The following is a 20,514-nucleotide window of genomic DNA, read 5'->3' as shown; positions in this document are numbered from 1 at the left end:
AAAAAAACAACAGCAACCCACCCTGGGACCACAGACTGAGCTGTGCATGCTGGGGTTGAGGGGAGGTCTCTGTGGGCTCCCCAGGGCCAGCTCTGCCCCAGGTTGGATGTACAAACCTCCCTGCTGGGACACGGCTCTCTTGGAACTGATGCTGTTAAGCCTTTGCTCTCTGGGGCCTTGGGCTGACATGCTTTGAGGTTAGAGGCATGTTGCAGTCAGGAGAAACTTAAAAGGGATGCTGCCACTCCTGGACGGGCTTGGGGAGAGGGTTTCAGTGCTGCATGGCTGGGTGGATGATTTGTCTTGTCTGGTGCATGTTGCAGATTTGCTGTGTGCTCCCAGCAACACATGACTCTTTGGCCATGCTTTGGGCCACTTTGATAGGGATTGGATCCAGCAAGCCACCCTGCACACCCATGCACAAAGCTGTGATAGGAGGATGGGACAGCTGGGGTTGATGGGGAACACCCACAGCTCTGTACAAGCCCACTCCAAAATACTTGCACATCTGTGTATTTTTGCAGGAAGCAGGAAGGTCTGGGCCATTGCTGCATGTTTTCTACTGAACACTTCTCTTAGGGCATCCTTTATTTTTCTCTTTGTTCTCTATGTCTTGGCTGGGCTTTCCTTCACTCTCCAGCTGCATGAGCACAGCCTGGTGCCATTTGTTGAGATGTGCCCAATGCTGTGCATCCCCTTGGGCTCAGACACTTCCCTGGGCTGCCTCCCTCCCTGCCTGGCTTCGTCCTACCCAGATCCTTGCAGATGCATTTGCATGGCTGTCCTTGGCACTAGTGCCCAAAACCAGCAAGAGGCTGGGGAGAACAGCATCAAGATAAGGAAACTAAACAGGAAAGGCTCTCTATGGAGCAAAGGGTGGGGTATCTTCCCTGTCTGTCACTGGGGATATCTGCTGCATTGCTGCTGGATGAATGGTGCTTGGAGCGTCCTCCAGAGCTCTTGTGAAGGAGCACACAGTTTCATGCTTTGTCATGGGTCCATACTGTGATGGTCCAACTCAGTGGCAGGACAAGGTGGACACTAGATTTCCCTCCATATCTGCAACAGGGCTCAAAACCCCACAGAAAATAGCCCAAAGACGGTTCTTCCTGCAGCTCAGCCCTTCAGCACTGTGCAGGGTGAGGACCTTACAACCACAGAGCCCAGGCAGGCAGCAGCCATTCAAGGGGACCTTACAGAAGGAGCAGGTTTTGCTGCACCTGGGAGGTGATGTGGGCAAGAAGAGGAGGGAAGGAGTCCTAACTCATGCAGCCATAACAGCATCCCACCCTCAGCACTCTGGAGGTGGCTGGGAAGCTCTCCAGGAAGAGCAGTAAACAGGGAGGATGGGAAAAGAGTTGCTCAACTTCCCTGTGGTCAGTAGGGAGTGAGATTCTCCTCTCTACAGGGAGCTCAAGATGGTTGCCTTTGCAGGCCAGGCAGACTGAGGTCTAGCACTACTCACCCAGGGCTTTCAACCTCCTGCCTCAGCTGCACTGTGCTCCACTGTCTGCCTTCGTCTTCCACTTACTCGTGCAAGAGTTGGCCCCTGGATGTTGTGAACCTCATAAGGTTCAACAAGGCCAAGTACAATGTCCTGCACCTGGATCAGGACAACCCCGGTATCAATTTAAGCTGACAAATGAAGGGGTTGAGAGCAGCCCTGCTGAGAAGGATTTGGGGATACTGGTGAATGAAAGACTGGACATGAGCCAGCAATATGTGCTTGCAGACCAGAAACCAATGGTATCTTGGGCTGCATCACAAGGAGCGTGTCCAGCAGGTGAAGAGAGGTGATTCTGTCCCTCTGCTCCACTCTGGTGAGACCCCACCTGGGGTCCTGCGTCCAGCTCTGGAGCCCTCAGCACAGGACAGACATGGACCTGTTGGAGAGGGGCCAGAGGAGCCACAGAATTGATCAGAGGGCTGGAACAGCTCTGCTGTGAGGACAGGCTGAGAGAGTTGGGGTTGCCGCCTTTCCGTACTTAAAGGGGGCAGATAAGAAAAATGGGGACGGACTTTTTAGCAAGGCTTGTTGAGATAGGACAAGGGTAACGGTTTAAAACTAAAAGAGGGGAGATTCAGGCTGGACATGAGGAAGAAATATTTTACAATGAGGTTGGTGACACAGTGGCCCAGGTTACCGAGAGAGGTGGTGGATGAGGAGACATCCCAGGCCAGACTGGATGGGGCTCTGAGCAACCTGATCTAGTTGAAGATGTCCCTGCTCATGGCAGGGGGACTGGACTAGATGAACTTTGAAGGTCCCTTCCAACTCAAACTGTGCTATGATTCTGTGTTGTACTTGAGGGTTAGTCATTAAATTCTGGCAGCAGCTGGGCTTTGGAGACTGGTGCTGGAGTCAGGAGAATGAGGCTTTCTCATACCATCTCCATAACCAGCATTGATCCTGGTGAGGAGGGTTCAGCCAGTGTTCCCCAACCTGCATGCAGCATCCAGCCATGTCTCAGGGCAGGCAGCTCCAGCAGAGCCGAGTGTGGAGCAAGGTGGGCAGGGCCACGTGCTGGGGTCCGGGATATTTGCAGGCCAGGACAGCCAGGAAAGTCTTTTGCGTGTGGGCTGGATGTGGTGACATGCACCGGGTTTTGTGTTTGCATATGCAAACATGCACGTGTTCGGAGGGATGGGGAGGATGCCCACACCTTGCACGCCTGGAGTGAGGAGGCAGTTGTCGCTGCTTGCAGCTTTGTCGGGGGGGACGGAGGTGCACACATTATGTTATCTGTGCCTACCACACCCTGTGCGTAGGTCTCATGTGCTTAGGTTCTCCCAGGCACCCAAAGGAGTCATCGAGCTGTGCTCTGATCGTTGTGCGCTGCCAAAATCCTCTGGAATCTGTTCCCCTACATCACCCCTTCCTAGGTCAGCATCAGGCTTTGCAGCAGCAGGTGCTGAAACCCGTCCCTCCTCACGACCTGCCTCCCTTGCTTTTCCAGCACATTTTCCAGAGGTCAGTCCTCCCCACCCTGCCGCTGGTTTGCTTTCCTGCCCCTTCCCACCTGCTCCATCCACCCAGCAGCTTTTATGGAGCTGGAGAGGAGCTTTGAGGGGGGTCCTGGGGGGTGGAGGGTGGAACATGAGTCCAAAGGAGAAATCAATCCTATCCTGGCTGGAGCTGAAATCTTGGAAATGCCATGCTCCTATCCAGCGGCTCTCGAAGAACCAGGGCCGAATGTGGCACTTGCTATTTCTGGCCGCTGGCGGCTATTCCTGGCCCTGACCCCAAGGTCGGTCCTTTCTCCTCACCTCTTTCTCCGTGCGTTCGGGTGAGCTCAGTGCAGCTTGTGCGCTCAGCGAGCTATAAATAAGAGCAGCCGTGGGCAGCCTCCAGGAAGGGCACCGAGGGGAAAGCATCTCTGGCTCTGCGGGCAGGTGGGATCCCCTGCTCCAGCCCAGCCGAGTGCAACAGGGGGTCACTTTCCACCCGGGGGCAGTGGGATGCTGCATAGCCATTACTGTGCTTTTTCCGTGGAGTTTTGAGTCCCAGAGCTGCTCTCTTCCCTGCAAGCAGCCAGCGGGGCTTTCAGGCTGAATGGTTGCTTGGGGATGGGTTTATTTTTTTTAGCATCCCTTGTGAGCAGCCCGAGCTAGACTCTCTGCCCTGCAAGGCGCCTGGGCTGAGATATCTTTCTTTTTTCTTCCAGATCTCTCTTTTTCTCTGGGGAGGGTTGAGCAACACGATGTATGTGGCAGAGAGTGCATCCAGGCAGATGCAGCTCTGCTGGAGCCTGTGAGCAGCCGCAGCCTGAAGTTTCCTGAGCACTCTTCCCCTCTTCATTCATGCCTCTTCTCTGCATCTTTGTTTTCTCCCTACTATCTTGACCCTGTGCTTGTGCTCTGCCTTCCCTCTCCCTCAGTTCTTTCTGTGCTTTTCATCCACCTTTTGCTCCATCTCTCCCATGCCATCCCCTCCATACTCCCACTATTTTTCCCCTTCTCCTGTCCTATCCGCTTTTTTCTCCTCGATGCTCTCCCCAGGCCCTCTCTGCAGCAGGGTACCGTTTTGCTCTACAAACACCAGCTGCCTTGTTTTTCTTGCGGTGCAGCGAATGTTTCCACAGCGCTGGGGAGATCACCAGAGCCAATGAACAAAAGGACCTTTTCATTTTAGCAGTGGGAGGAAGGGCAACTGTGCTGCTGGCCTGAGGGGTGATTCCCATCCCTTCATCCAGCTACCTCGCTGGTGTGAGCACCAGCCCCCCATCCCCGACCAGAGAGGAGAGGGGGAAGCCTGGTGGTCTCAGAGTCACTCTAGGTTTGTTTGGAAACACTCGCCTTGTTTTCGTTTGCTCCTCCCTCCTGCCTCTCCTGCTGCAAAACTGGTGTAATTGGAGCAGGAAATTAAATATTTGAAGCGTTAACGTGATAATCTGCTCGGTTTAGGCTTTGGGAGGGCAGTGAGTTGGGAGCTGAGCGCACTGCAGCTGCCCGGTGTGCCGAGAGGGAAAGGGGACACACTGCTGGCAGGGTCCCCCAGCACTTCCCACCTTCTTGCCCCAGCCAGGGAAACTGCAGGGAAGGCTCTCCTTCAGCTCGCTCTGTCCTCAGGTGGTCTGTAGGCTCTTGGTTGGGATGGTTGTGCTTTCCCTTTGGTCCTGATTGCCGTGCTTCTTTGCCCAGTGCTGGTGGGACCAGGACAAGTGCTGCTGTATGGCTGCACCCATCACCTGCGAGGAGTTTCTCAGTGCTTTGCTGATGCTGTGGATGGATGAACCAGCTGGGAACCTGACTAAGTCCCACATCCCCAAGGCCACGATGACAGAATCATAGAATATCCTGAGCTGGAAGGGGCCCGCTGGGATCGTCAAGTCCAGCTCCTGCATAAGACAAGCCCCAAATTCACACCATGTGTCTGAGGGTGTTGTCCAATCACTTCTTGGGCTTCTTGGTCAGGCTTGAGGCTGTATCTACCTCCCTGGGGAGCCTGGATAGAGAAGAGAAAACCTGAAAAAGCTGTAAGCTTTCAGAGATGCAGAAAGGTCCCAGGAAACCACCCCTTGTAATGGACCCTGGGTGTAAAACATGACTGAGGGAGGTTCAGACCAGGTGCCAGGAGAGCTGATGCTCACAGGAAGGGTAGGCAGATGTCCAAACTGACTGCCAGGCAAGTAGACTGGGGTCTCCATCTCTAGAGGCACTGGAGATCTAAGCAAAATCCCGTCAGGATAGTTGTACCGGGATGGTCCTGGGTGTCGTGGAGGGTGCATTTGGGCACTGGGCAGCAAGGGAGAGCGGGTGTCCCGGTGCCTTCCCTGTGCTCCTCAGTGGTCTATGAAGATGGCTGGCACGAACATATTATGTTTTTTTAATTCCTTTTTTATGTCAGGCTTGGGTTGTCTAATAGACGCTTGCATTGTAATTTTTTACTTTAATAGGAATCATTTGTAGAGAGATCTGCTGAGCTCAGCATCCCGGCTGGAGCTTTTGCATTATCGAGAGTTGCTGTCTTTGCAGATGGATGAGTTTCAAGGATTTCTAAATACACAGGCCTATCTGTCTAAACAAAAGTTCAAATGCTATGCAGTTCACTGGTTCAGAGCAAATGTCAAATGGGCAGGACTAGGCTGTTGCTGCTAAACAAACCTCTGTCCCATTTTCTTTCGTGCTTTCCACAAAATCCTGCATGGATTTGGTGTCATCAGCTCGTTTCTATTTGTGGGTTGAAAAAACAGAGCAGACCAGAGCTCTGGGGTTTTTTTGCTCTGCTTGGGGTTACGAGGGTGTTGGAGGGAGGAACAGTGCCATAATTGCTATAAACCCCTTCTCTTTCCAAAAAGCCCTTCAGGGAAGAAACTCTTGACCTTCCCTGAGAAGCATCAGACTCCATTGGCTTGGGATGCTGGCAGAGTTGATGCCTTTTCCCGAGGATCTAGGATGAAGGTGAAGACTGTTTGACATGTCATCTTCTTCCAGAGCAGAACCAGACATTCTTTTTATCACCCCCATGGATGCTTGTCTTCCCCCTTTTCCCTAAATAATACCCCAAATGAGGGGCTTTGGAGTCACCGGCTGCAGAAGCAGGGTGAGCTCCCAGTGTGTCTCATGGGTTTTAATGTACTGCACCCTCTGAAAACATATGTGTTGTTTGCATACAGGGATGGCACGAAGAGATACCTTGGGGTAGCATTTAACTCTTGGCCTGACCCGATGCCTTTCTCCCTTTGCTGCAGTTTCAAAGGCAGTGGAAGGGGACTGTGCTTTCCCCAGTGATGCCTGGGATAAAAATGCACCCCAGAGATACTTATAGCCCAACGGCGAGATGGTATCTTTACAGGGGCTCATATGCACAGCCCTCTGTGTCAACATGGACATATTTGAAGTCTTGCAAGGCTAGATACCATCTCCAGATAGGTTTTGGTGCTGATAGGCATGGCTGGACGCATCCTCTGCTGCATCTCCACCTGGTCCAGGTTGCTGACGAGCTGGTGGAGGGAGAGGATCCTCTCTGGGTATCAATCTCTCATGGGAAGGCTTTGTGGGATGGAGATAGCAGCCTGGCGTGGGAGACAGGAGACCTTTTTCCCTGACACCTGCATATGGTGCGACTTCGGCACAGCCTCTCGCGTCCGGTGCTTTTTGTGTATTTTCCGAGGCGTTTTGTGTTCGCTCCTTGGCCGGTGCTGGGAGGACTGGATTGGAAAGGAAAGGGATTTTCATACTTCATCTTTTTCTCGCCAGGGCCTGAAACGTGAGCGCCTCCGAGGCGTTGCCGAATGAGGTGGTAATGTGTTCATCAGCTGGGAAATCACCGGACCTTGGAAAAATGGGGAGGGGAGAGATGGAGAGGCATGTGAGGATTTGTGTCTGCCCATCCACCCCTGGGCAACTGTGGTTTTAGGATGCAGCTGGTGGATATGAGGAGTGTGGTGTTGTGGAGCATCCCAGTGGTGTTGGGAAAGGTGGGAGCCCTGCCTCAGTTTCCCCACCCTGAGCAGTGGCTGTCCTGGCAAGCCACATGGACACCACGTTCACAGCAATATGCTGGGAGTGTTGCTTCTCATCAACGGTTGAGGGAGACTTGTGAAGAGAGAGAACCTAAGTAAATAATTACCTAAATACTGCTAAAAGGTGCAGGGGAGATCCTGCCTGCTGCAGGGCATGGGTGGACCCTTGGCTCTACCTGCAGGGAACAGGTCGTGTTTTCCTTGCTGGATGCAGGTTTTGTCTGTCAGACCTCATACTCTCTACAGTGGCGTTTCCCTTGACCTTGGTGCTCCTTCGCCAGCACAGTCCTTCCTTCACCCACCACCCTCCCATGCCACTATGTGCCTGTGGATCTTCTTAGGAATCACAGCATTTAATTTGTGCTCTTAAGTCTCCCTGGCCCTGGGTCTGTGGGATGCTTGGAGGCGGCACAGCCTAGGACGTGGCTGTGCACCCGGCACTACGTGTGTCTAAATGGAGCAACTTTAAGTTTCCTTTTTGACTTTGTGGACTCTTCTTCTGCCCTTGCTGTATTCAAAGAGCATTTGCTGCCTGTATTCCGTTGCTCCCTGCACCTCTTTCCTCTTCCTGTTTATCTGCCTCCTTCGTAAATTAAAGTCTCAGACTTTTCAATCTCTCACTCTGCTCTTTCTCTACATCTCATCGCTTTTATTACCCATCCCTGAGCACAGACCCTTTTTGTCTGTCTTTTTTTATGCAGGATGTCCAGGACTGGTAAGAGCATTCCAGGTCAGGGCATACTGTTGATTTACACCGTCATATATTTTATAATCCCGGGTCTTTATATATGACCTAACGTTTTGTTTGCCATTTTAGCTGTGGCCGCAGAGTGAAGGCTGACATCACTTTGCGGGCTGTTTTCAGCTAATTTAGGCTGCAGCAATGTGTGTGATTAGTTCAAAATCTCCTTAGCGGCGTGCGGTGCCTTGCATTTATCACCACGCCAGGGTCCCTCACTGCCTGGCACTGCCGTTTGCTTTGAAGGTCTCCTCTATCCATCATATTCTTGATTAGCCTAAATAATATTGTCATCTGCCAGTTTTTCCTCCTCGTTGCTCAGCTGTCTTCAAAGCATTAATAAACAGATTATAGCATGCTAAACCTCGTCCAAAACACGGAGGTGCAGAGAGCTGGCAATTCCTCGCTCAGTCCGAGCTGCTTTGGCAGCTTAATAAATTCAAAGTCTGAGCCATGAAGAAGGTAATAGCAAAAGCAGACAAAGAAAAATATGTTGGTTTTATTGCAAATGTAAGTGTTTCTATTTTCTGACATGCCTATGACTCTGCCCCATTCCGTTTATGAATGGTTAATACCGGTCTGCATAACCAAATGTGCTCTTAGCGTTAATACTTTGAAACACAACCATTGTGCATTTAAACGACAAGGGCCTTTTTAGGGAAATACTTAGGACTTTGGTTTCATGGGAATATCATAGTTTAATACAAAAAAACCCCTACAGTATTATTGATGTGCGATATGGTAAAATTATGTATGTGGACATATGCTTACAGTTAGATCAATAGTTGTTATTAATGTGTAAAGATATCATTTTTATGTTTCTATTTTTTCCAAAGGGTTTTGTGGTTACCTTATATTTTGAGCTTATTGATGAAAGAATAGTATTTATTTTGAAGTGTCAATGATTCAAATCAGGGCAATTTTTTTAATGGGCTGTAACTCTTAAGAAACGTAATAAATTTTCTTTGTCATTTACAGAAGTATTTCCCTTTGCGTTCGAGATGAATGTGGCAGTCTCCAGGTCAATGGCTCTGGTTTTCCCTAAGGTAAATTTTGGAGGTGCTGTACCGTCTTCTTCGTGGTGGAAGCAGCTTGTAACTAAAATGTCTTTAAAATTCACGTTATCTGGGGAAGGAAGCAAGGGAAGAGTGATCACAGCCGCGTGCACAATTTTCCTACGTATTGCCCAAATTGAAGTAAATGTAATTCTTAAAGAGCCTAGGAAATACAGCAGAAATAGCACGTCTGTGCTCTGTTTTCTAGCCTCCTGGCTTCTTCCAAGCAGCTGCTGCTCTGGCGGCTGCATCAGCCTCAGCAGACCTGCACTTCTTGAGGGTCCCTTCCCTTCACCCATCAGGATATTTTTTTGCTCATGCAATATGCCCTGGCAGTGATTTCTGCTCCGTTTTTCTGTGATAAAGCACCGCGAGAGTGGCATCTCATGCTTGCTTTAACTAAGTGGTGGGTGGTTGTATCGGTCAACCTGCGATTGCTGTGCTGGGTGAAGGAGCAGCCAGTTGCTCCCTCTTCGCTTCCCTGGGTTTTCATTTGTTTGTTTGGCTCTCAACTTCTCTATGCAGAGGCTGGGAAGTGCACCATAGCTTGCCTGCTCCTGAAAAAAGCTGCACAAGCTGCTTGCTTTGAGCTGCTGGCAGAGAAACGGGAGGAGAGCACCCACCTTTGGGTGGGTGTCCCATGGGTGCCTGTGCCCCCCTCCGCTGGTTCCAGCTTTCCTCTTGGCTCAGGAATGTCACGTTCTTTATAACCCCGAGTGAGAGCTGCTTGGAGGTGGGAGAGGTGCTTGTTTGGTTTTAGTTGTGTCTTTGCACTGCTGGGACCGAGTTTCTGCTCTGACTCTGAATTCAGCTCATGTCCCCTCTGTCCAGATTCCCACCTCACGCTGGAGCCGTCATGAATATTTGTTCATCCAAAACCTCCATTTCCCCTTTTGGAGGACGGTGGTAGCTCTTTTCTGCTCTTATTTTGCTCAGTAAATAGGAGGAAAACAGATGAGGTCATTGGTGTCTATACAGGCAGATTTGGCCTCCATTTTCTGTTTACTAGGACTGCATTAGTTATGAATAATGGCGCGTCAAACTACTCGCTCCAAGCAATTTATTCATGGGATTTGGCCCCGCTTGCTGTCTGAGAGTTGCCTGCCAACAGGATCTGATTTTTAAAATACACTTACAAACACACAGCCGTTTGCCCGATCTGTTTACAAACATATCTGGGCGTCTGGGTGCTCAGCAGATGCTCAGCCCCAGTGTTGGGGCTCCAAAAATCACCTCCTGGGGTTTCAGTCCATGGACAGGCAGCAGCCATGTCCTCTTTGAAGCAATTAAAAGAGATGGAAGACAAGAAGTCATGGGAGGTTTTAAATAGCCTTCCTTCTCTTTTTGCCCCAGAGGACATCATTATGTGAAGCTGGAGGCACACACGCAATCCCAAACCTTTGAGACAGGATTCCCTCCCTGACCCAGGAGAGACGGCAACAATTTCTAGCTGATTTCTTGCCGTCTGGCAAATTTTACATCTAATTTTTTGCTCTGTCACATCCCCACAGAATAACCAGTGATTTATATAGCAGCCGAGTCCAAAACAAATGCTTTTGCTGGATACCTGTGTTCTCTCCAAGAAAGGGTCCTGCTCCCCAGACTTGGATAAAAAGCCCAAAACCAAATGGAGAGGGGAATACAAAAGCCCACGTGTGATGGGAGGCAACCACAGGTCACCCCTGCTCGCCCGCTGCTGGTACAATGTGCACCATGCGCTGCTGTTTTCCAGGGTGTTGCTCGTTTGATTGATTGCTTAATTTGCGCACTTGTGTGATAGCGGCTGTCGTGCGATGGCTCTTTTGTCGTGCTGGACTGAAGGATTTTATTCCTAGGAGACAATTCAGGCTCCGAGATGCTTCCCAAGAATGCCTGGGCTGATGTTCCCATGGGCCATATTTGGAAATCCCAACCGTTTCTGCTTGGCCAAAAGCACCAGTTGATTTTAAGGGATGTTTTGTTTGTGTTACACTGCAAGTTTCTGGCCCCTGATGGTCTTGAAGGAAAAAAAGAAATAAAAGATTCCCAGCCCACAAGACACTTGTGCTAATTAAACAGCAGGGGATTTGCTTCTCTTCACCACAGGTTTGTTTTTTAGGCTTCTGTCAGGCTTTTTGCACACAGTTTTCCACAAACCTCATTAACACAGGGGGGTGGCTATCATGCAAAGTTGAGCAGATATTTGCTTTCAAGACTGTTAGGATGTAGACCAAAGGTGAGGGATGTATTCCCACCAGCCAGCTTCCTTGCCTGAAGTTCCAGATACCCTCCATTGTCTGTCCAGAAAGGAGGGTCCTCGATTTATTAGATGATGATTTACTTGAGCCTGTCCTAGGTCCATTGCCCTGCTGCCTCTCTCATTGGTTATGGAGGGAGTTCGGTAGAACCACATCTCGTCTGAGACACTGGGAAGGATGCACACCCTCCCCTAGGTACCATACCACAGCTGGAAGTCTTATTATTTTTTTGCCTTTTCTAGCCATTTGGGCAGGGAGAAGGCTGAACTCTACTTCCCTTTCACGCACTCTTAGAGCGCTTGCCCTCCCCACCTGGGAAGACTGTAAATTTCAAGCCCAGTCTTGTTTCCTTCCTCCTTGAAGTCTGAGTGCTTTGTCCATAAAGGCTGTGAATTCTGGAGCCACTGGAAAACTCGGTAATCCCTGTTCACCCTGGGGAAGCAAAACGGTCCCTGGAAAGTCACCGATGGGCTGATAACCTCTCCGCAAAGCCATAGGAGCGGCTGCGTGCCACAGCACAAGCTCTGCCCGCACCGGGGTTCATCCTACACACTTTGGGCTGCCTTTTTACCGAAACCCAGCAGCTTTGCTGAGAGGTAACTCCAGTTTCCAATGCTGATCATGATGTGTCAGGCATAGACTGAGAGTTCCGTGCTCCCCCCATGCCTCTGCAGTTTTGCTCCAATAATCTTCCCAGGTTTCATTTTTTGTCTGTAGAGAAATGTGAGAGGGGTTTTGGAGGGAGAAGGATTACAATCCAGGACACTCTGTATTGTAATAGGTGCCATTGGTGTTGCTTGAGGTGTGTGGGACCACAGGAGGAGAGGTCCTACTCCTCCTGATGTGGAGGAAGGGGCTAAGTCCCTCAGCCTGCAGCAGGGCAGGCGCCTGCTGCTTGCTCCAGCAAGGTCTGTGTTTTTGACCACAAATTCTTCTCCTTCGTTGAAGAGATTCGCCCTAAAACACCTCCCTCCCAGGCAATCTGCAGGACTTTTTCTTTCTTTCCTCCCCCTCCTGTGCAAAATCACACAGTCGACAAAATCTCTTCCAGCGCTAATCCTCGGCTATGCACGAGGACTCCTCTGGCCCCACGGTAGTAGGGGAGAGACAGATGTTCAGCAGATAATTAGCGCAGTTGTGCAGCGCCTTCCTGCTCGAAGCCTGGATGCCAGAGCCCCCGAGTAAGTCACTGCGTGTCTGCCTGCGTCGCTTTGTGCTGCGAGACCGCTTTGGAAAACTGGAGCCGACAGGACTTACTGCCTTAGGAGACACTGTGCTCCTCAGAAAAGCCTGCTCTTGCCATGCTTCCCAGAGCCATTTCTGCCCCGTTATCCATTTAAGTGCTGTTGAGCCTCTCTGAAGCCTTTTTCCTACTCATTATCACCTAGAAAGGGTGCCTGTTTTTTTTTTCCTTCCAGACATTTTCCAAAGTTAGGCCTTTAAGTTTTGGGGCAGAAACATCTCCTTTCCAATGAGGAAAGCAGATAGCAGCACTGAACGCAAAAGAAAGTGTCAACTGCGGCACAGGGCAGGGAAACACTAGCAGTTTCTAGGGGTTTTGTTTCCTAGTGACATTTTTGAGTGATTTTCAGAAGAAGCCAGAAATGGCCAGAGTACCAGAGGAAAATGAGTACTGGCTCCCATTCGACAAAAGAGGTGACGTTGGGTTGCAAATCCTTTGCAAAAACCTGGTCCTGCACTGAGCAAGTGGCTCCCTTTCACATTTTTCTATGGTGGTCCTGAGGTCCATCATCAGCTTAATTATTTTCTAGTAAACGGATAGCACAAGGGTGTTTAAAAAGCACATCATTCATGGGGTGCAGCTGGGGAGTGCAATGCCAGGCTGTTCTCCCAGCAAGACTCCTTGACTCCGCCTGACACCAGAATTTAAGGGTATCTGTGAGAAGAAGCTGGCAATTGTGGTGGTCGGAGATGCTCGCCCTGTTAGAATCATTGGGCACTCCTGCAAAGACCCTGAGACGTTTTTGTGATTAATTTCCCCCTGACTGGGAGGGAGTGGAAATGGGAAATGCTATTCCAGCTTCCCAGGGCAGCAGCGTCACCCCCTGAGGATGGGCACCCGCAACCCACCTGTGGTCAAGAGGACCTGCCCAAATTGCACCTCTGGTGTTCCCCATCTGCCTCTCACTCTTGAAGTCCATTTGGTTTCATACTGGGATGGTTTGCAGAGCTCCTGCTCCCCAGTTCTGGCCATCTGGTACCCACTCCCCTTGAGGGTTGAGGCAGGGCTGTGCCTGTGGCAGCTCGTCAAGGGTCTGATGGGAATGGGCAGCTCATTGCACCCATGCGAAGGCAGCCTGGGATGGGGAGACCCACATCAGGGCACACTCCTTTAAAAGGCTCAACAGCAAATTTAACATCAGCTTTTAAAAGTCAGGTGCAGAAGCGCAGTTTGCTCTCTATGAACCCATGGGATGGGGGTGACCTGAGAGGCAGCTGGTCTCACCATCCGGAGTGGTTGGAGGAGTCTGCAGGTCAGCGAGTGGGATAGCATCAGGAAAGTCCAAAACTGGAGCCAAATAGCTTATTCTTCCTCTGTCCTCCTCTGGACAGCTTTGTCGCTTGCTCAATATTCACTCTGCAGCATTAACTGACTCTGCACGCAGCACCTAGTGCTGTGAGATTAGTCTTTTGGGGTTTTTTCTTTGTTTAAAAGAAAACCTTTCAACAAAAAAAGGGTAACTTTTGATGCATATCATTCTTCCTCTCTTGCATATGTTCATTTTTGATTCAAACACACTGTTGAAACCTTTCTTCCCTTGCAGAGTGAAATCCCCTGGAAAAGAGCAGACTCTGCTTGAGTGCGTTTATTTTTACCAGATCTTGAAATAATTTGTGACTTAAAAGGAGAGAAGGGGGGGGGGAAAAAAAGCCTGTTCCTGATTGAGGCCGCTCAGCATTACTGTGATAGAACCAAAAATAATAAGGTAACAAGCGGCTCTAACCTTAGCTTAATTAACACATCGTTAAGATCAAGTGCACAGAGAGGTAGCAGCTCTGTGCCACTGTGCCTGGCGCAATGCTCTTACGGCTGAACTGGGAGGCTTGGCGACCCAAGAAATGCATTGCAATTTATTTCTTATTTAAGTGTTTGTTCTCTAGCCCCGGTGAATAACCTAAGTAATTTCTCCATGGGAGACCTGCAACAGACTCATAACAATTTTCAGGTACGAGTGGGAAGAAATGAGCAATGTGAGAAAAGGCGGCGTGTGATGGGGGAAAGTTTGCTCAGAAGGATGCCTGCAGGTCTGGAACAGGATCCTTGGCTGCTGAGAGCCATCAGGAAAATGGGAGATGACTGAAAGCTTTTAGTGCCAGGGATATTTTGTTGACACCGAGGCAGATCTCTTTCTGATCTCATCTCCCCTTGCACTGAGCTTGGAACCAGAAGGAGAGGTAAATGGGTCAAGATTCCCAAGGGTGCGGTGAGAAGGGCCAAAAAGCAGGCGTCCACAGGGGGAAAACAGTCGATTTGGCAGGTCTGGAGTTCATTGAGAAGTTATTGCTTTGGAAGGCACAGGAATATCTGTTGGGAGTCATAGAAGAGTTATTGGTGTTGGAAGTTATGATGTAGAATTATGGTGGAGGATATAGAGACCCTTATAGAAGCTCAGCAAACCTGTGAATCCATCTATCTAAGCACCCTCAATTCCCACTGAAATCCTCTTGGAACAATAATAATCATTTAACAAAGGAAATGGTTTTTGACCCAGACAACTAAATGCATTTCCGCTTAGTGCTTCCCAGCCCTCGCCTGATGCTCAGCCGTGTGTTGAGGTTGCCTGTTATTTTCCCAGACATCAAAGGCTTTGAAGGGAAAAAAAAAAAAATAATGCGACTTTGGAAAAAATTATTGTTTGCCTTGAAAATCTCCCCTGAAAAAGAGCAGTCTGAAGAACAATTAGCCAGAGGCATGTGAGCAGATTGCAACGCGAAAATACAACGGGCGAGGATTCCCCTGGGAGGGGTGATGCAGTGCCCTGCTGGTACCGGAGCAGCTGAGGAGTATGAGGGCATTGTGGAGACCTTAATTGTTTCCTTTCATTGGCTTTTGTTACGACGGGTATCATAGTGAGATCTGGCAGGAGGGAAGGCATGAAACCTGTGAGCTTTGCTCTGCCTCTGGCTCTCCAGGTCTTGTCAAATATAACAACAGCCCAAAGAGCATCCTGCCCTGGATAGAGGGAGTGATCCAGCTTTGCCCTCTCTCCTTCAGCTGAGGGTTTGGGACTCTGACACGCTGCCCTTCCTATCACTGCAGCTGATGGTACCCATCCACTGCTGTAACTGGAGATCTCTAGCCTGGACACCTGCATGAACCGTCTATCCTGCTACGAAACCCTGGCTGGGTGATGAATGTTTAAAGATAAACAGTAATTTTAGGTCGTGAAAGCTGTCTTTCCACCTGCAAGCTACAACACCACTTCCTTAACAATGGAAAGAGACGGAGAAATAAATCTGACCTCAAATGGTTGCATCTGCAGAAGACATCACAAGCAGCTGGGAATGACCCGAGTCTCCCTGCAGCGGCAGTGCCACAGGGCCATGTGCAAGTGCCAAGTTCATTTTGCCATTGCTAGCTTGTTCCTTTATTTTTTGTGTATTTTGGACCCAAAAGAATGATTGTTCTGAGAAGAGATCAATAGCTCAGCCGAGCGTCCAAGTTATTAACTCACAAACAGCGTTGAGGCTGATGGGAGCAGGGAAAATGTCAATTTTCTGTGCAAATGTTATTGCATGGAGCCTTCAAGGAGTGTTTTATTTAGCAAATCAGGGCTATCAGAAACAACTGTTCCCTTGCCGGGAGAAGGGGGAGATTCAGGGAATCGTATTATGTATCTGGTAAAGTGTCTCCGGGGCGTAGACCTTCAGGCTGAGGGTCAGTCCAAAGGGACCAGATGGGATGGGATGTCATGTGTGAGAAGGATTCCTCTCTTTCCCCATCCATCTGCCCATCTAGCTTTGCTCCCACGTGTGGAAAAGGCTCTTTGCTGAGTCCTCTCTCTCCTCCTAAAAATGTAATTGTTTTTAGGTTGTTTGCCTTCACAGGCAAAGGATGTGTACCTACCCTGATTGTTTCCTATAAGGCAAAAAAAAAAGAGCTGGCCTGTTCAAACCATCCTCCCTTGGAGATGGGTGATAAAAAAAATCAGGAGTCACCCATTCGACTGTGCTAGTCACCCTTAGGGCTATGTGCGGGGCTTGTCAAAGGGCTATGCCTCATCCTTGTTTGAATCCTCATCCTCCTCTTGCCCAGCCTGGTGTGCCCAGTGCTTTACATCACCTCATATCACTTCAGTCTCACTGCCTTGTGCCCATAATGAAGAGTGGCAGAGGGCTGGAGGGCCAGGCTGGCAGCCGGGGCTGTCCCAGTTCTTAACAGATCTAGTCATGCATTAAAATCTTTGAAATCTCAACCCTTTCCCCCTGTTATTTCCAGTGTCAGCAGTGACTCAATATGTAAAAAATATTACCAAGGTCAGAGCTTATGCTTTGAAATCTCAGCTGCCACAAAGTAGGTGGTTTTGCAACACACAAAATGCAGTTGGTATCTTGCCACATCCCAAACTTGCAATGTACCGTGCGATGTGCTCCCTTGCCTGACGTTTAGGAAGTAGATGCAGAAAAGTCTCTATTTCATTCCTCTCTGCTCAGGTTTGTCCTGCTGCTAATCCCTGCAACAAAGTCAGGGGATTTGGGGTTGAGTTTTTTCATATTGTGTTACGGATATCTTTCTTATTGAAGTTTTTGCAGGCTGTGTACTTAAGCTTTATCCCACAAGGGTATTGCTGTGACACGAAAGGGCACTGTGAGGGCAATGGCAGGGAAATCCCAGGGCTGCACTTTGGAGTTAATTGCAGGGCACTCGGCACAGCAGTGTTGCTTGCCGAGGTTGCAAAACCTGGTGTTAGTGTCAGGGAGTGTGTCCCCTCTGCCCCTTTCTGCACAGGAGGTTGGGTGCTGCTTTTGGGGGTTTGAAGTGCAGCTCTGTGACCCAGCATGGGTGCAGATGGAGGGAGAGCTCATTACAGCAATACCTGTGCATCCCCCTCACTCAGCAGCACCAAGAACACCCTTCTTTCTGCTGGTAAAACCTGTCGAATGGCAGGTCCTCGGGAAAACGGAGCCTGACATTTCCAGGGAGTGTGCAGTCACTTTACCTTTACAAGCCCATAAAAACAGAGTGGAAAGGCACCCTTCTACTGCTATACAGCCAACTGACATTTAAGAAAACAGTGTGTGATTAAAGCAAAAATTTGCTATGGGTGGGTTAGCTTTGCATGGTCCAACTCTTACAATATCTCCATTGGCATGACCACATAGGTGTCCATGTGTGTACTGGGCAAACCTTTGCCTGCTGCAAAGCGCTCCAGCAGCACTGATGTGGCAGGACCTGGGAGCTTCGTAATTGCAGGCACAGAGCAGCCACGAACCAGGCAGCCTGTTTTGGGGATTCAGGGTTGTGCGGTGCTGATCACAGAATCACAGAATGTCAGGGATTGAAGGGACCTCAAAAGCTCATCCAGTCCAATCCCCCCAACCGGAGCAGGAACACCCGGCTGAGGTTACACAGGAAGGTGTCCAGGCGGGTTTGAATGTCTGCAGAGAAGGAGACTCCACAACCTCCCTGGGCAGCCTGGGCCAGTGTCTGTTACCCTCACTGAGAAGAAGTTTCTTCTCAAATTTAAATGGAACCTTCTGTGTTCCAGTTTATACCCATTACCCCTTGTCCTACCATTAGTTGTCACCGAATGTCACTGATGCTTTTTGGGTGGGTAACACAGAGGGGCTTGGTGCTCCTGGAGCCAAACATTGCTCCTCTGCTTGCTTGAGTACATGTCCCAAACTGGATTTTTAGGGCCTGATGTCCGAGTTGCTTGAAGCAGTAGATGTCATGCTCTCCCCACAGCCAAGTCCCCTTGGCTGCACCATTGTTACTTTACATACACATTGCTTACACATCTGTGTATCTTGGGCATGCTCCTGTGAGTATTGCAGTGGCTTATCTGCTGATGAAAAGCCTTTTCCTCAGCTAAAAGTGGAAAAAACAGTGAAGGATGGCATTGGCTTCACATCTAGCAAACTTCTCCCAGTGCCAGTTTGCAGTACAGCATGGTGCTGGGCTCCTGTGAGGAAGTGTCATGCCTTGCTGAGCAGCAGCTGTGTCCCAGAAAGTGGTTATGTGCAGTTTTGTGTCACATTTCTGTCCCTGAAAAACTTTTCAAACACAAGCTGGTAGCAACTTGCTGCCACACACATGGTGCCCTGGCTCATGTGCCAGAATAGTTCTGGTGGTTTTGCAGGGCAGAAGCTATGTCTAGCAGAGAAGCCATCGAAGTTTTGCCCTTGGATGAAACAAGAAAATCTGGCCATAAAGCTCAACATTTTATTCCACATTCAGCAATTCCTTAAAAAAAAAAAATAAAAAAGAACAAGCCCTTCATATTTTTGCAGAGCTCTGGTCCCAATCAAATAGGTGGACTGGGAGACGCATTAGAAAATGGGGGAACAATCTCATGTTAGTCCATTGGGAAAGCTAATAGACATTTTCCATCCCAAGTTTTTAGGATTCTGGGCTTTTCGCAATAGCTGCTCCACTTAAACCGCAGCTCTGTGCATTGCCTCGCTCAAACTGACGGCTCCTTCCCCTGCAGCGGCCCCGCTTGTCTCATTAAAGCTCCCACCTTTCCGCTGCTGAACTGAAAATCAACAAAGGAAAATTTAGGCTGGGTATCAGGAACAATTTCCTCAAGTTGACTGTGAAAGGGCCTCCAGGGAGAAGCAGCGAAGGCTTCGTTGCTTGCAATGTTTAATGGGTTTCCCATCTTGGCGATGGGAGGGAGGGCAGCTCAGGCTCAGAGGCGTCCGGACGGTGCTGGGCATCCCTGGCTGCAGGTGACGGTCTTACGCTATTTTTGTCAGCGTCGCGGCTTTCCCCGTTAATAAACCCTGAGATAACTCCCTGCCTGGGAGAGTGACCCAGGCTTGTTTGGCTTGAAACAGCATGTGCTCTTTAGCTGTCCAAAAACTGATTTCAGGTGAGAATAACTCCACACGTGTTCTGGAAAAAGCAGACGCCTTTGTTCAATGACTCACGTCCTTTCTGCATCTCATTGTCGGTCCTGCATTTGCTCAAATGGGGTTTCGCTCCCAGTTTTGCTCTTCCATGTCAGTTTGACCTGACTCCTCCCCATGTCAGGGTGAGCCTGCAGTGATACCCCTAGATATTGTTGCTCTTGTATATACTCTATGGCTAGGAAAATGTTTTTCCAAATGGGGTTTGTGGTCCTGCTCCATGCCTCAGCATGGTGAGTGCTTTGAGTACAGTGTCTGCTGGGTCCTGGTACCACACTGCACCTTCTCTGCAGTCCCTAAAGGACAGACACTGGAGACAGTCCTAAAATATTCTCTGAGTGGGCTGGTTGTGGCGTGTCACCCGTTTGTACCTTTAATTTCAAATGGGGCTTTTAAGCTAATTGTTTCAATCGAAAATGCAATGTCTCGTGTCGGTTCCTCTGGTCTAAACAAAGATGACAGGAGAGATGGGGAAGCTGCCACTTTGACAGTGAATGAAGTGATCCGCGTTCTCCTGGAGGAAACACTTGCTGCAAGATTATCGTGGGTGGTGCTTCGGGGTGGAGGAGCCCAGGGAAGGAGTGAATATAGGCAGGGCTCGCCAGTCATAGAATCATAGAATAGTTTGGGTTGAAAGGGACCTTCAAAGGTCATCTAGTCCACCCCCTGCCACGAGCAGGGACATCTTCAGCCTGAGTAGGTTGCTCAGAGCCCCATCCAGCCTGGTCATTTCCAACTGGCAGCACAGGCAGGAGGGGCTCACAGATGGGCAGCTCTGAGTTAAGGTGAAGGAATCATCCCATAGAGCCAGGCTGAGAGGGCAGCCTGCGACCCAGGAGGCATGAGAAATGGGAAGGAGGGGCAGTGAGGAAGAATAGGGGCAATAAACCATCACCCAGACTCCTGCAACATGTTGAGGAGCTCCTTGGAGACCAGTGGCATTGAGGAGCAGGGTAGGTAAGCATCTAGCAAGGATATTTGATCTCACTTTCAGCCCAGAAACCTGGTATGTGGAAAGGGGCAAAGAAAGACCCCATAATTTGGTGTCCCATAAATGTACAGTTGCTGTTGGAGGAGCTTTGAAAGGAGAAGAAAACACATTTGCGATATGAAAGGGAGATGAATGCTTTTGTGATCCCTGTTCTTCACGTGAGCCTCTTAGAGCTGTTCATGGGCTTTCCCCTTGCAGTGACCTTGTGAGGCTGTAAATACAATGGAGCAAGAAACCCTAGGGTTTCTGGGGACCATCATTTCGGGGTGTTGGCATGTAGTATCCTGCAGTGATTTTTCTGGGTCGCATGTTCCTCCCTTCCCACCCTCCTTCCACAGCTGGTGCTGAATGAATGCAGAGGAGGATGTTTAATCCTTTCCTTGAAAAATTTCATCACCTAAGGCTAAAGGCCACAGATGAGCATGGCCTG

General features: G+C 49.6%; 1 protein-coding gene across 4 annotated transcripts in view; it reads left to right on the top strand.

Annotated features, from left to right (window-relative positions):
- CNTFR (ciliary neurotrophic factor receptor) overlaps positions 1-20,514 on the top strand; it is a 216,199-nt gene that overhangs the window by 82,291 nt on the left and 113,394 nt on the right. For 3 of the 4 annotated variants that reach the window (XM_071802309.1, XM_065860716.2, XM_071802308.1), the window contains exon 3: positions 8,683-8,750. The exons of the other annotated variant lie outside the window; for it this stretch is intronic. In XM_071802309.1, coding sequence (XP_071658410.1) covers positions 8,706-8,750 — 45 coding nt within the window. In that variant the 5' untranslated portion in view covers positions 8,683-8,705. The remainder of the gene's footprint in view (positions 1-8,682; positions 8,751-20,514) is intronic. 4 annotated transcript variants of the gene reach the window in all.

This window comes from Patagioenas fasciata, chromosome Z (genome assembly GCF_037038585.1).
Source record: "Patagioenas fasciata isolate bPatFas1 chromosome Z, bPatFas1.hap1, whole genome shotgun sequence".
NCBI classification, from domain to species: Eukaryota; Metazoa; Chordata; class Aves; order Columbiformes; family Columbidae; genus Patagioenas; species Patagioenas fasciata.
The sequence above is the reverse complement of the archived record's forward strand: the minus strand, read 5'-3'. Positions and strand labels throughout refer to the sequence as shown.